Here is a 16,543-nt window from a genome sequence, read left to right as displayed (position 1 = left end):
CATGGCTGGCCCTCTACTATCTGAACCATACCTCCAATTCTGGATTTTGCTGGTTAATTGGAGCTAAGAGTCTCTTTCATTTGTCTGCTTGGGCTGGCTTTGAACCATAATCTTTTGGTCTCAGCCTTCTGAGAAGCTATGATTACAGACATGAGCCACCAGTTCCCAGCCATGATCTTGCCTTTCTTAACACTATCAATTCTGGAAAATTAAAAAGTATGACTTTTTTGTTTTGCATCTGCTGGCATAAATTCCAAATGCCAAGCATGTAATAGGGCTACGCTTGTTCCATTGCTACAGAATCTAAGAAACAAATTCATGGAAGAAGGATTCTTTCATCCCAATAAAATAAACAATAATGTTCTCTCCGAGAGTACAAATGGAGGTGAATGGAATAAAGAAGGGAAATATGCAAGGTTTTATTATGGGTTGAAACATACTGGGTTTACTATTGGCTGGTATAATATGTGAGCAGGGGACATTAAATTTCATAGTAAAATTAAAATTATGTACTCATTTTATACTTTCATGTACTAAAAGTAGCAATCATATCTGCTTTTGTCTAGGATTCCCAGCCCACCACTGCAGTACAAGAGATCAGTTTGCCCTTAACAGCCTCCCATCGGATGTTGCAGAGAGGGGGTCAGACTTCGTCAAGGTAACGTCCGCCTGTGATTCCTAGGGTGATCTGCAGAATGCACCTGGCTGTGAAATGTCACACTGGCACACCTGAAATGCTCTTGCACTGTCTTTTGTTTCATCAAAAACTGAATTAATGCAGCCAAACATCTAATCAGCTGTGACTAAGAATCATTCCACCCAATGATGCAGTACATAGTTAATTGTTCTTCTATAATCTTCCCAACAATGTGTAAATTTATGGTGATATAGAGGAGCATAGTGATCGATCTCTATTTTAGAATAGAATTAATGCATGGGGAAAGAGGGGGGTATTATACTGTAGAGCATAATGGAGCATGTTATGTATAGATAATATCCATTTTGAAGGGCAGCAAGAGGTTCTCTGAAATCTAACAAGCGAGTGGAGGCTGTTTGAACTGCAAACGGCATCGGTGGAACAGAATAGGGAAGAAAACGAGAGGTCATATTTGTACAGCAGAGCGTTTCTGATTCTAATGGTTAATGGTGCGTGTTGTAGGTCAGGCTCTGTCCCCACATCGATTCCTTTCATACTGCTGTTAGCCCTGGGAGGAGGTGCTTTTGTTGGACCCACTTTGTAGATGAGCCAACTTGCTCTAAAGCTTGTAGTTCCTAATCTCCAGGGCCCCTCTGGTGGCCCCTTGCTCTCAAGGATGGCTGCAGAGGGAACCTTTTCCCAAGTAACAGGACCTGCGTGTGGGCCTTCAGACATTAAAGACTTGTCCCCAGATGCCAGCTGCCCCTCCTACGGGGGGGGGGGTAATTCTGCCACCAACTTTTGTAATGAGAAGGTGGAATTGTACGAATTGTTGCCATTATCTAAATCTCTCAGATTTAAACAGAAAACATATCTGTTCATCTAAATGCTCATCTCAGGAATTACTGTTGACTTCCCATTTAGCAAAGCTCTACACATCTCCCAAGACCCCCCAGGCCCTGAATCCCACAAGACAGACAACGGATGCTCTTTTGGGTCCTGAGATGCTGTCGTTTGACATTCAAAGTCTTTTCTAAATGGAAGTACCACCCTCGCTGTCTCTGCATGCAAACAGACATGCCTGTCTGTAATTGACTTGCTCCCTGAGAAGGAGAGGGACCCCTGGGTGGAGGAGGAGGGGCAGTGGGCAGGGAGAGTCTGGGCTGGGAAGGGAAGCTGGTTAGAAGGAAATATGGGGGAGGGTGGTAGTGGGGACTGAACTCAAGACTCCACTTGCTAGACTGGCATTCTATCATGCAAATCGAGTTTCAGGCCTCTTTGCTCATTGGTTATGTTCGAGGTAGAGTCTCAGCTTATGACCAGGCCAGCCTGAGCTATAATCCTCCTATGTGTGTTTTCCTATGTCACTGGATAAGGCTATACCTTGACATTGGTTGAGATGGAGTCTCTTGAAGTTCCTTTTTTTTCCCCCCAGACTGACCTCAAGCCCCTATCCTCTGGTCTCTACCCTCCAAGTGGTTTATAAGTTTAAGTCACCACGTCTTGTGGCTTCCTACTCTTAAAAAACTTTTTTTTTAAAGCCAGGCGCCAGTGGCTCACGCCTGTAATCCTAGCTACTCAGGAGGCTGAGATCTAAGGATCGCAGTTCAAAGCCAGCCAGGGCAGGAAAGTCTGTGAGACTCTTATCTCCAATAAACCACTTGAAAACCGAAAGTGGTGCTGGGTCTCAAGCGGTAGAGTACTCACCTTGAGCTGAGGAGCTGAGGAGCTGAGGGACAGCACCCAGGCCCAGAGTTCAAGCCCCACAACCGACCCCCCCCCAATTTTTTTTCAGGGCTGAGGGCCATAGGTCAGTGTCAGAGTGACTTCCTAGCATGCACAAAGCCTTGGGTTTGATATTGAACCCCACATATATGAATTGTGAATGTGTGTATGTGTGTGTGTGTGTATAAGCTGACCATCCCTTCACATTCACACTTTCTCAACGTCCATTCTAGAGTCACTTGGGTCATCTAATTTGATCTGCAGTGTGACTTTCAATTTTCCCTCCTAACTTTGAGCTTAAAGCGTTGTCCCTCTGTGAGTTCTAAGGATGCTGTAAGATGATGAAACTCGCCAGCAGATGCAGCGCCTGTGTAAGTGCCATCAATCTCTGCATCTCTCCAGAGGCTGCACAAGATCCATCACTTCCCTTCCAAAACGCACTGAAGCCACAGCCATGACACGAGGCCTCCTCTTCTGCCAAGTGATTACTTAACAGGAGTGAAATATGAAAGTGTTCTTGTCTTTAAAATAGTTCAGGCTTTCCTGGTCACCAAGGAAATGACAGCCCTAAGTGCAAACTTAGCAAAATAAAGACATGCATAAGGAAGAATATATAACATGTGTGTGCATGCGCACCTCTCTTCTTTTTTCCATGTATTTTCTTATAAAAGGCTATAATGCACATTAACTTTCATAGCTCTCTTTTATCACATAATATTCCATCACAAGCAGTTCCACGTGTTCCTTAATTTATAATTTTTAGTTTTAATTTCTGCAGAGCATACAATACAGTTGTGCATTTTGTGACTCACCCACTCAATCAGTTAAAAAAAACCAGTCTTGCTGGTTGTCAGGACCCTGGGGACGGGAGAACAGGAGATGTCCTTATTTAACTGGTACCGACTTTCATTTTACAAGATGGAACAATTTCTGTAAATGGATGGTGGTTATGAGTGCACCACATTATGAATATATTTGATGTCACTGAAAAATACACTTCAAATGGTTAAGATTGTGTGTGTGTGTGTGTGTGTGTGTGTGTGTGTGTGTGTGTGTGTGTGTTACCACAATATAAATGTTGGCGAAAAATTGATTCTTGCTAGCTTTTCAGTACCTCAGGTTACCCTGCATGAATCTTCTGGTCTTTAGTAACTGCACAGAAAGATAATCGCTTCACAATAGAGAGTGAGAAGAACTCAGACTTTCCCATTTGTCTTGAATCTGTGTTTCCCCATTGCTCTGGAGCAGAGTGAGTGCATACAACCAAGATGCACTTATGTCTGGGATGAAATGGTACTGGCTTGATGGATTACCTGGCATTGATGATGCTTCTAGAAGGCTCAGTGGGGGTGGGCAGGCTGGCAGCCAGCATGGAGGTAACGGTTGCAGAGTGAGGAGAGGAGAGGAGACGTACCCGAAGAATCTACCAGAAAAACATGGTTGTAGGTTGCAGAGAAGCATTGGAAAGGGAAAGAATTGTCTTGTAGAGGGAAAAAAGCCTACAGATTTCAAAGGTACAGATCGGATTAGATGCTTATCCTTTGGAGAAATAAATTGCTCCTGGAATAGCTGTATCTGCACTACAGGAGCTCAGGATCGGATTTCTCTGATCATCTGCCTCCCATCTCTCTCTTATTTCAATTTATGAAATGATGGCCTTCTTAGTCATATGCCTTAAGGCATAAATATAAAGTTAAAAACAGTCAATAAAAACCATAAAACTATGAGTGCATTTACCAGCTCTACAAAATCATGTTCAAAGCATTTAAAGAAATCAATATCTGTAACGTAGCATCTATGAAAAAGAAATTGTAAAAAAAATGTGTTGGAATGGTGGTGGTCAGAAAACGGATGGTTTACTGACAAAGCAAGACACAAATCCAGCTATTCACCTGACCTCTCTCTAACCTTGAGTGTGCTACTTTAAATGCAAGATAATTTTCCTCTCTTTTTTATGTCAAATCTTACATCTGTTAACTTTATTTTAGATGAAAGAAATCTCTTTTCAATGCCACGTTTAGTTAACTCTGTCTAAAAGGCAGATGGGGCATCATCCTGATTTGGGAAGATATATGCTATAAGAGATGCAATTACTTTTCAAATTCACCCACTTTTAAATGTAGTAGCTGGTTTAGGAATATCACACAACCCTTACTATTGTCCTGCTTGCTTTCCCAGGCTCAGAGGAAGCATTGAACAATAACAAAAATGATGGCTGTAGTGGGTGACGAGCTGAATCCCACAGATTCATAGATTAGGTTTTGAACCCCAGTTCTCAGAATGTAACTATATTTGAAGATAGGATTTCTCAAAAGATAATGACATGCAAATGAGGTCATGACAGTGGGCCCCCATCCAGTATGAATGGATGAGGAAGAGATTAGGACCCAGGCAGGTACAGAGGGAAGAGCATGGGAGGACAGACATGGAGAGAGGCCTGGGGCAAAGCCAGCCTACCAACACCTGGACCTCAGACTTCCTGCTTCTAGAATGAGGATACAATAAGTTGTTGCCTAATCCACCCAGCCTGTAGACATGGTTGTAACCGCTCCAGCAAACAAATATAGATTTTCTTAAAGGTTGCACATTATCTTTGATTATTTAATAGGTCTCAACTAGAAAATCGGATTTAAGTAAAATTTCCCTGAGTATTATGTATCTCAAAGAACACAGAGTAAAGCGTTTCCCTTTTCATTCTTTCCAATTTTTGGGGAGCTCTTGTCACAACTGAGTCTAAACACTGGGAGTTACTCTGTCCTGGTACATGAATCACCAGTTGGTGCTACCTCTAGGCTGTTAACTCTTTGAGATCAGGAGTGAGCCCAGTGCCCCCAGCATTGGTTGCCTGGCATTTTACCAAAGTTAATAGACACTGAACAATTAGACAAATGGTTTGACCATGTCTGTATGTTTCGAATAAAGAACTCACATCTCAGCACACTCATTATATATTCTTGTTAGGATCATTTCAGCGTATCAGACATGCTGAACCATTTCACTTGTGTAGCTCAGATGATCTCACATGCATCCTTGCACCTCCTACTGACACACGACAGAGCTTGGGACTGCTTCCTTGGTGGGTTTGATGCCATCAGTGACCCACTGATGGCTGCTGAGCCATAGGAAGAGCCATTCCTGGAATTCCTTAGACTCGAGGTACTTTATGATCTCCATCCCTTCCCTAGTTGAAGAGAAGGCCACCAGATTTCCCTGTGAAGTTGGGTGGCTATCCGCGGAGTCCCCATGCAGTGTCCCCTGAGGTCTGACATGCTTCCAGAGCTTCAGAAATGAGGTCATCATCACTCTTCTTTTGATAGGGTCACAATCACAGTAACATCTGCCATGTCCCAGAAAATAAAATGGTGACTGACACCTTATCCTGTCTTCGGGCCTCTGTGCCCTTCCAGCATGGCGTCCATGTCTTACAGCCCTAGGGCAGCCCTCGATGTGTGGGTACCACAGCTCTGGCCCGAGCCCCCTAACTCAGCCCAAACGGAGGCAAGCCTATGTTGCCAGTGTCGGAGTCTTTTCTGCCCCAGCTTCAAGCCAAGCTTATAGCCATTCATGTCTAGCAAAATCTCCTTGTTGATTCCCAGGTCTTTATGGGACCAGAGATTTCAGGAAGCCTATGTTCTCATAGGCACCACCCGTCTTCTCCTTGTACTCCAACTCTGGAGATCAAGGCTTTCTAAGGTTCTATAGCCTCTTATAGCTCAGGATGGGTCCCAGTGGCCTCCATCTACTAAGCTAAGCTTTCTTTCCATCAGATCTGAACGGAAGGAGCACTGAGAGTTTATTAAAAATACAGACTCTGAGCTTTCTCCCCACTGATCTTGATTCAATGTAAGCCTAGGGAGGGAATTACCCAGAAATCAACACACACGCATTTTTGTACACGTTTAAACTTGGACAAGCATTGCACTAGAAAATAAGACTGATGCTGTAGCTTCTGAGATAGTGTGTGTGTGTGTGTGTGTGTGTGTGTCTGTATGTCTGTGTGTTTTTCCTCCAAAGTCAAGTGTCAGAGGAGTTCCCACTGAGTGTGATTATGCACTTTGCAGGGAATGAAGGAACAATTATTATCAGAACTAAATTTAACTAAAATGGGAGGGACTGTGGGCCTTCACACAGGCACCAGGTGCGCTGCCATTTTTGTTCATGTAAATCAGAGCCATGAAAACGTGATCTGGGGGAGAGGCGTGAGTAAGCGGGAGGGTGGCACAGTAACATTTGCCCGCTGGTATCTCACAGCGAGCTTAGGAAACACTGACACCTGCCACCAGCCCTGGCCAGGGATGCTACCGGAATTGTCTGAGGAGGAGGCCTGAGCATTGGGGAGGGTCCCCAATGTGAGGGTCACCACTCACAGCAGGACTCTCAGCCAGCCTGGTGCCCTGGAAACACCACAGCCTGTGACCTTGAAGCAGAGCGGGACCTTGAAGTGGGAGGTAGCAGTGAGACTGAGGGAGAAGGGGAAATGTCCTTGTTCTTCTCCTATAGCTGGAGATTAAAAAAACAACAACAGGTCTTAAAATTACTCTCTTACCTATTTCTCCTGTACTCACCTCCTTTTGAATTTGTACTTTCTCTTATATCTTAAAAAATCTAACTAACGTTATATGAGGTGATAGAGATGCTCCCCATATCCAGCAGAAGTGATCCAAGGCCTAGGGGCTGCTAAGATGGCCCCTGCTGGACCCCGAGGCTATGTGAATGTGCAGCTCCGATGTCCAGCTGGAGAACACTCAATCAATAGTTGACCAAATGGGTATTGATTCTGTCTTGAAGTAAAGAAAAATGCTCCATTGCTTCAGGCAAGCAGTCTTGCAGGTCCTAACATAAGCAGGCCTGTCCTCTCCAAAAGTGGTCCCTCAGATGACCAGCAGCATCGGGGCTCTGTTAGCAGCCCAAGTGTGGTTCTCAATCACCTCCATTAGAATCGCCATAATATGGGTTAAAATGCAGGTACCCAGGCCCCACCCACAGCCACCAGAATCAGAATCTCTGAGCTGGGAGACTGTGATGTCATGCATGTTGGGGTTGGGGATCTGTGGGGTACCCCAGACATGCTTTGGGGCTTCCAAGGTGAAGATTCTCTGCAAGCAATGGGCTGTATCTAGAGAATTGTTGATATGGATCTTGATGCTGTGCATTCTCATGCAAAGGTTCATTTTAAATATGTGCAATAATAGGTATCAAATAGTGGCACCAGCAGGGCACTGGTGGCTCATTCCTATAATTCTGCTGCCTTTTTTTTTTTTTTTGTCAGTCCTGGGGCTTGAACTCTGGGCCTGGGCACTGTCTCTCAGCTCTTCAGCTCAAGGCAAGTGCTCTACCACTTAAGCCACAGCACCACTTCCAGTTTTCTGGTGGTTTATTAGAGATAAGAGTCTCACAGGCTTTCCTGCCTAGGCTGGCTTTGAACCGCAATCCTCAGATCTCAGCCTCCTGAGTAGCTAGGATTACAGGTGTGAGCCACGGGCACCCGGCTTATAATTCTGCCTTCTTAAGAGGCTGAGATGAGGATCACAGCAGTTCTAAGTTCAGCCCAAGCAGGGAAACTTCATAAGAGTGCTATCTTCCACGGATCATCAAAAATCAAGCCTGGAAGGGGAAGTTTGGTTCAAATGGTAGATTGCCAATCTTGAGTACAAAGGGCAAGGTGCTGGTGGCTCATGTCTGAAATCCTAATACTCAGAGGCTGAGATCTGAGGACTGAAGTTAGAAGCCAGTCCAGACAGTAAAAGGTCGGTGAGACTCTTCTCTCCAATAGACTACTCAGAAAAACCTGGAAGTGGCATAGTGGCTCAAGTGGTAAGAGTGCTAGCCCCTGAGTTCAAGCCCCAGGACTGGCAAAAAAAAAAAAAAAAAAAAATTGAGTTCCATACTCTGCACATTCCCAGCGTGCTTTTTACATGGTTGCCCTTCTAGTTTTTTTTTTTAAAAAAAAAACAGGTTTTACCCAAAGAGAGTCTAGTTAGATGCTATATTAAAAAATCAAATCACACAGTTTTGGACACACCAGTGATTTACTGTTAGGACTTACGATCTTCTGATTAGGCAGCATGAAATGCCTTCATCATTTTAACATGGTGGATGGAAACGCCTTCATCATTTTAAATTGCAGCTGGGCTTGGAGATGCACTAACGCCACATCACTGCTGGTCCTAATCAGTCTTGGCCCACACTCCCCTCCCTCCCTCCCCAGCCTGGGAGGTGAAATCACCTGATTGTCCCAGTGTGTGTCCAGACAGTTGTCCACCAGGGCACTGGGCTTCCATTGTCTTGAGTTCTCCTGTAAGTAGTGAGCCAAGTTGGGGGAGGGGGGGGGAGAGGAGCAGGCGGATGAGTTGATCTAAATCAGCAGGAGTGAAGGACCAGAGCGGGAGCAGGTAGGAGGGGGCTCCTAGCACTCTAGAACCCCAAACCCCGGCCTGCCAGGGCCAGTCACCCCTCCCCCCCCATTCTGTCTTCTCCCCTCAGGATGTACCTTGTCTTTGAGGACCCCTGAATCTGTGGGGGATGATGATCGCCACTCACAGAACACGTGGTTACATAAGCTCACACTAGACAGGTAACGCGATCGCCGAATCAGGTGTTGTTGTTGTTATTGTTATCGTTGCTACACGGATCCGGTGTGCTATCCGCCCGCGGAGGCCATGCAGCCGGCCCTCGAGGGTTCGTGGAGCGCCAGCCGCGCCCACGGGCCGGGGACTCACCGCGCTCTGTTTCCGTTTTCCAGGAGACGCTGGCATCACCACACCCACAGGCGCTTTCCTCCGTGGTCCTTTCGCGGCTGATCGAGGAGAACGACCCCCGGGACTCGGGGCGGCCGCTGCCCCTGCCGTGCGCGCTGGCGCAGCCTCGGGCCTGCCCGGCGGGGCCCGCCTTCCGCAGGGCCTTCGACGTGTTTCCGGACCGACGGAGGCTCCCGGCGCCCCCCGAGGACCCAGGCCCCCCGGCGCCAGCGGAGCCCGCGGCGGGCCCGGCCGGCCCGTGCAAAGGCTTCGCGTCCATCACCATCACCGCGCGGCGCGTGCGCCCCGCGGCCGGCGGCCCCGCGTGGGAGGCGGGCGGGGACGCGCTGTGCCCCCGATGCCAGGCCGAGGAGGCCGCGCGCCGGTGTCCCCCGGGCTTGGCCGGCGGCCCCCACCCGCGGCGGCCGCGTGGACCCTTCCCCTGCGCAGACTTCCCCCGGAACGGCCCCCCGGGGAGGCCCGGGAGCCCCGAGGCGCACGCCAGGCTGAGCGCGGGCCGCGGGGGCCCGGGCGCCCATGGGGAGGACCCCGGAGGCGGCTCCCCGTCGGGCCAGGCCCCGCTGGTGTTCAGCTCCTGTGTCCACCTGCGCGTGTCCCGGCCGTGCCCCCGGGCCATCTACTACCTGGACAAGACCCTGTGGGTGCCCGCGGAGCCGGCCCCGGGGCCCCGCGCCGGGACGCACCGGTCCGTGCTGTCGCTCAGCCTCGACTGCAGTTCCCACAGGCCGACGGCAGATGGAGTCGACGGCACGGCGAACGGAGAGCCAAGGGGCGGAGGCCTGGAGCCCGGGCCCGGCCGGCCACCCCTGCACCTCCCCGGCCCAGCCTGGCTTCCGCCCTGGGGCCCCGCGCAGCCACCCGACGGCCGGCCAAAGGAGAAGCCGGGCCCGGAGCGGGTGTGCCTGGGTACCGGGGGCTTCGTCGACGCGGGCACTCCGCAGCTGGCCGTCAAGAAGAGGAGAGGAGAGCACGCCGGCGGGCCTGGCGGCCAGCTGTCCATCCACATTCCCGGCTGGAGCTGCAGGGCAGGTGAGTGGATTGCGGCAGGGGCCCGGCCCCGAGCCCCGGTGGTGCTTCCATCTCGCCTCCTCCTCCTCCCAGGTGGAAACCCATGGCGCGGTGTTGATGTCAGGTGGCACCGTTTCCTCCCAGGCTGTGAGAGGCCTAGCCTCCAATTCTGACTTCTAACAGTGGCCAGGAATAGAGCGCGGTGGTTCCACCTCATGCTCCCACCCCTGGGGTGAGAAGGAAAGGCGAAAGGCTCAGCCAAGCCCAGGCGTGTTGGCTCTTTGGCCGTCAAACACCTGCATGTGTGAGACCCTCCAGACTTCTGCAGTTTTGACTTTTCAGTCACTCGAATACTGTTCACACATCGCTTTCACAGACGTGGTGTTGAGTAATACCTTGTATTTTCTTTTTCTTCTCATTCCTACCCCCCCCCCCCACATTTCTGGGCCTTGAACTCAGGGCCTGGGATCTATCCCACTTGAGCCACAGCTCTGCTTCCAGCCTTTTGGTGGTTAATTGGAGATGAGTCTCACAGACTTTGCTGCCTCCTGAGTAAATAGGATCACAGGTGCAAGCCACTAATGCTGGGCATTTTCTAAATGAGGAAGCTTCGCCAGCCTGCTGCAGCAAGAGCAATCCCTGCTTTGAGTTTTGTCTTCTGGGACCACTTGACTGGTTCTCTTTGCTGTTCTTGCCATCTATGAAACCTGACAAGATTCCCATGCTGGGCTGTCCTGAGACCCTTTGCCTTTTCTTGAGAAGTCAGGAGAGGGAGAGTTCTATTTTGGAGAAGAGCAGCTGCATCTTCTTCTGTTTTGTTTTGATGCTATTGACCTCAGGGCCTCATGCTTGCTAAGCAAGCACTCTACCACGGAGCCATGCCTCCAGCCTGTTTTTTAACAGGGTCTCACTCCCTGCTTGGATGAGTATGTAGATTCAAGTTAATCCATTTTAGGCTTCACATTATACAGATACACACCTAGCTTCTTCCTACTGAGATGCAGTTAGGATGAGAGGCATGATGTGCCCACTTGTGCAGTTATTGGTTGAGAAGAGAGTCTCACATAAATTCCCAGGCTGGATTTGAACTCAACCCTCCTGATTTTAGCCCCTGAGTAGCTTAGATTACAGGCATGTACTGCCCACTCCAGCCTCACGGTTTTCTTTTCCCTTCTATTTAAACTTCCTATTTTTCTGCCTCATTTTCTTTAAGAAAGATTGGTTTATGAATTAGTGACTTTCCACTTGGGGAAAATATTTAAAGATAATAGTAATAAAGTGGAAAATGCAGCATATGCATAATAACCTTACTATGCAATTTTTGTCCATTAAAGCTTTATTAATTAATAAAAATAACTGTAAAACATTTAAAACTATAATGTGCATAGAAACGTTAAATGATGTAATTAATTTTAACAAGTGTAGATATATTAAATGCTCAGAGATTTTAAAAGCAATTTTGATATGGCTTTCAGATTGATTAGACTGAGTCTTAACAGACTACTGCAAGAAGGCAAATGTAAGTGGCCAACCATGTTCCCAAGATAAACCCCACATCCGTATTTCAAGAAACTGCCTAAGCGAAGCATTTGATCTTCCTTATTGACTAAGATTCCAAAAATACACAACCCATGCTGTGTGTGCCACCCTGGTGATACACCTCCCTGTCTTTACGTGGTGTGAAATAATTTGAATGTATACCACTTTTCACCAGAGGAACTTTAGAGCTAACTACAGCTGCAGCTCAAACATTCATTGCAGATTGAGGAATAAGAGCAGAGGAAATTCCCCCAAATCAGGACTGGATTGGTGCAGAGAAGGCTTTTGGATATGGCTTTGCAAATTGATGATGAGTCTGTAAGGGATTTTCTTAAGCAAATAGTATAAGCTAACTCTAATTCTCCTGGCCTTAGATTAACCATATGTGCTAAGGACAGTCTAGAGTAAGTGTAGTCCTCCATGCCATTCAAAGAAAGCAGCCAGGGGAGCCTTGATAACTTTTTTTTAAGAGTTGCCAATCTTAATTTTCTAGTACAGTGCATGTGGACAAATGACAGCTACTTGTGGAACTTATGTATTTGAGTACCAGTTGCAGAGGCTGAACTTGTTGTTTGTTGTTGTTGGGGTATATGTATGTGTGAGTGTGTGTCCGTGTCAGTGTGTAAGAACTGGGGCTTGAACTTAAGACTGTTTTGTGCTCTTGCTGGCTTTTTCTCTCCAGGCTAGAGCTCTGTTCTATTGCGTGACCTACACCCCTACTTCTGGCTTTTTGCTGGATAATTGGAGATGAGTCTCATGGAATTTTCTGTCCTGGCTAGCTTTGAATCCTGATTTTCAGATCTCAGCCTCCTAAGTAGCTAGGATTACAGGTGTGAGCCACCAGCGCCCAACCTGAATGGCCTGGTCGTTTTTGAGCGTGCTCAGGCTTCAAAGCATGTCTGTTCCACCTGCCTGACATGGAGTCCTTGAGAAAGGGGCTACTCCATCACAATATCCAAAGCCACCGAGCTTTGGCGGGGAGGTGTCCACAGATTGGGGTATGTGCCTCCAATGTATACAAATGCTCACATACGCACACTCATACACACATAGGCTTGTGTAAGGTTTCACTCAGATGCTAATACTCAGCATCGTTCCTGCTTGAGGTTTAGGAACACAGATAGCTCATTGACACCAACGACCACAGCCTGGCCTGGTGTAGCTGTGTTTTGAGGGTATGCTTGCTGACACGCCAGCCCGACAGAGCATTTTAACCTTCGTGCAAGTGTGCTCAGACCATGGCAGCACTCATGAAGACTCCGAAGCACTGTTTGTCTTTTCCTGTCTGAAACCATAAATGTACCTGAGGCCCTCTTGGCAGCCTGCTGTGGTTACACATGCTATTAGCAGTCTCCATTCTTCCTAGAGATGGAATCGGATGCTTTTTATATGAAGAATTCCCAAAATTCCTCCTCAGCATCATTCTCTCCAAGCTACATCCTACATGCTGCCTAGGGCTTCTAGAAGTGGAGCTGAAGCCATTTTAGTTCAAGTCATGGGGTTAGTGGAAAGTCCTACAGATTGCCTTCTTTGCATTGATTTGTTTATGGTCTGTATTGGGCTTTGAGCTCATGGCCTCATGCTCCCTTGGCTGGCTTGCTCACATGTGGCACTCTGTCACTTGAGCCACACTCTGGCCCTGCTCTGTGGTGCTTGTTTTGGAGATGGAGTCTCAGGCTTTTCTGCCTTGGGTGACTTTCGTCTGGATCTGATCTTAGCATCCTGAATAGCTTGGATACAGGCGTGAGTCACAGGACCTGGCTCAGATTATATTCTTTTAATTGCTATATATGTATGTATATAATTGTATTGTTATTATTACAGAGGGGTAACCATTTCACAATTCAGATAATGCATACATTTCTCATCTGAACAATGTCATTCCCTTCCTTTGCTTTTCCCCTGTCTCCCCCTCTTGCCCTAGCCTACAAATTGCATAATTCAGTTTTCACATAGTGTATAGTAAATACCATGATTGTATTTGTTCTCTCTTCCTCTCTCCCGTTCTGCACCCATTTTTGACCCCCACGGCCCCCAAGAAGCAGACGAAGGAAAAGGGAAAGGAAAAAATTTGAACACACACACACACACACACACACACACACACACACACACACACCCCAAAAACAACAAAATTGACCCATGTTTCCATTTTCTGGGATTCATCTCAATAAATAGTATTTCACATGTTCAGGAGAGTTACACCTTTGAGTTCCTCCCCTCCTGGTATTCTCCACTGGTGTGGCTGTGTGTGAACACCTGAGTCATGGTTAAATCATCATTTTAGATCTAGCTTCCACACATGAGCAAACACTGTATCCTTCATATCTTTGAGCTTGGCTTACCTCACTTAACCTGATTTGTTCTAGGTCTATCCATTTCCCTGCAAATAACATAATTGTATACTTTCTAATGGATGAGTAAAATTCCATTGTGTATTTGTGTCACATTTTTTGGATCCACTGGTCTACTCTAGGGCATCTGGGCCCTTTCCATAAATGGGCTATTGTGAATAGTGCAGCACTGTACATGGATGTGCAGATGTCTTCACCGTATCCTGATTGGTGCCATTCTGGGTAGATGCCCACCAGTGGTACAGCTGGGTCATAGAGAAGTCCTGTGTTTCTTGAGGAACCTCCAGACAGCCTGCAGAATGATTGCACTAGTTTACCTTCCCACCAACGGTGCAATAGAATTCCTTTTCTTCCACATCCCTGCCAGCATTTGTTGTTTGAATTCTTGATGCTGGCCAATCTAACAGGGGCGAGACAGAATCTCAGAGTTATTTTGATTTGCATTTCCTTTAAGACCAAGGATGTTGAGTATTTCCTCATGTTTTTCTTTGCCACTCTTAATTCATCTTCTGAGAAGTCTCTTTTTAGCTCCATTTGTTGATTGGTTCGTTAGTTTTGGAAAAGGTTAGTTTTTTGTGTTCCTTGTATATTTTAGACATTAGGCCTTTGTCGGATGTATTGCTGGTAAAGATCTTCTCCCAGTCTATTGGCTGTCTTTCTAGTTTAGTAACTATGTCCTTTGCTGTGCAGAAATTTTTTTTTGTTTTGGTGTAATCCCATTTGTTGAGTCTCTCTCCTATTTGATGTGCCCCAGGACTCTCTTCAGAAAGTTTCTGCCTATGCCTATAAGTTCTAATGTGCAACAGTTTCAGTGTTTCAGGTCTATGTTGAGGTCTTTGATCCTCTTTGTGCTGATACTAGTGCATGTTTACAACCAGGGATCCAATTTTAGTCTTGTATATATGCATGTTCAGTTTTCCCAACATCACTTATTGAAGAGGCCATCTTTTTCACACCACACATTTTTGGATCCCTTGTCAAATTCAGATAACCAGTATATGGTTTTATTTCTGGGTTTTCTAGTCTATTCCATTGATCATCAGGCTTATTTTTGTGCCAGTACCAAATTTTTTTGTATTATAGTTCTATAATAGAGCTTGGGATCTAGGATTGTGATACCACCAGTATAGCTTTTGTTTTGCCTAAAATTGCTTTGGTTATTGAAGGTATTTTGTTGTTTCATATGAATTTTGGATTGTTCTAGCTCAGTGAAGGACGACACTGGATTTTGATGGGAATTGCATTAAAATTGTAGATCACCTTTGGCAGAATGGCCATTTTCACAGTATTAATTCTAGCTATCCATGAATATGGGAGGTCTTTCCATTTTCTGATGTTGTCTTCAATTTCTTTCCTCAGGTTTTTATAGTTTTCATTGTAGAGGTATTTTTCTTAGGTTTATTCCTATTTTTGAGGCTATTGCAAATAGAATTGTTTTTCTGATTTCCCCCTCTGCTTGTACATTGTTGGTGTCTATTGTACAGAAAGGCTGATGATTTTTGTGTGTTGATTTATATTCTGATACTTTCCCATAGTTATTGACCAGCTCTAGGAACTTGGGAATCCATTCCCAAGCTTTTGGGTACTTTAGATATAAGATCATGTCATCTGCAGAGAGGGATAGTTTGACTTCTTCCCCTTGCCTCTTGCTCTGGCTAGGAATTCCAGAATTATATAGAATAAGCGTGGAGAAAATGGACTTCCATGCCTTGTTCCTGGTTTTAGAGGAGATGGTTTTAGTTTTTCACCATTTAATATGATGCTGGCAGTTGGTCTGTCCTATATAACCTTTATTATTTCTATGTATGTGCCTTCTAATTCTAGCTTCTTTAGAGCTTTTAGCATGAACAGATGTTGGAATTTGTCAAAGGCTTTTTCTGCATCTATTGAGATGATCATGTGATTCTGTTAATGTAGTATATTACATTTATTGATTTATGTACATTAAACCAGCCTTGCATCTCTGGGATAAAGACCACTTGATCATAGTGTATAATTTTTTACTAGCTTTTGAATTTTGTTGGCAAGTATTTTATCAAGGAGCTTTGTATCTATGTTCATCAGAGAGCTTGGTCTATAATTCTCTTTATTTCTTTGGGTCCTTACCTGGTTTGGGGATGCGTGTAATGCTTACTTTATAAAATGTGCTTAGTAGTGATCCTTCCATTTCTATTACATGGAAATGTTTGAGGTATACTAGTGTTCATTTATCTTTAAAGCTCTTGTAGGATTCGGCTGTGAATCCATCAGGACTCAGATTATATTCTTGAATGAGTCTTTGCAAATGCACCCAGAAAGATTGCTAAGATTAGGAGAAATGAGTGGAATATGGACAAACCTATTTAACTGGTCCTGGATGTTTTGCCCTAATTTTTAGTAAGCATCTTGCTGTCACTGTGGAAAAGGGCATTATACTAACCCATACATCTATAATAAGGAAAAATTTCATCATCATCATCATCATCATCATCATCATCATTTCCCTCCTAATGACAACACACATAGTGTAAGAATCTAGATAT

At 45.9% G+C, this 16,543-nt stretch overlaps 1 protein-coding gene across 1 annotated transcript in view; it reads left to right on the top strand.

The window, feature by feature from the left end:
* LOC138803858 ((E2-independent) E3 ubiquitin-conjugating enzyme FATS-like) overlaps positions 1-16,543 on the top strand; it is a 198,357-nt gene that overhangs the window by 128,843 nt on the left and 52,971 nt on the right. The window contains exons 5-6 of the mRNA XM_069987928.1: positions 576-658; positions 9,105-10,149. Of these exons, the coding sequence (XP_069844029.1) occupies positions 576-658; positions 9,105-10,149 (1,128 nt within the window). The remainder of the gene's footprint in view (positions 1-575; positions 659-9,104; positions 10,150-16,543) is intronic.

This window comes from Dipodomys merriami, unplaced genomic scaffold (genome assembly GCF_024711535.1).
Source record: "Dipodomys merriami isolate MVZ:Mamm:240054 unplaced genomic scaffold, mDipMer1.0.p SCAF_35, whole genome shotgun sequence".
Lineage (NCBI taxonomy): Eukaryota > Metazoa > Chordata > Mammalia > Rodentia > Heteromyidae > Dipodomys > Dipodomys merriami.
Note: the sequence above shows the minus strand (reverse complement) of the source record. Positions and strands in the feature narration are given on the sequence as shown.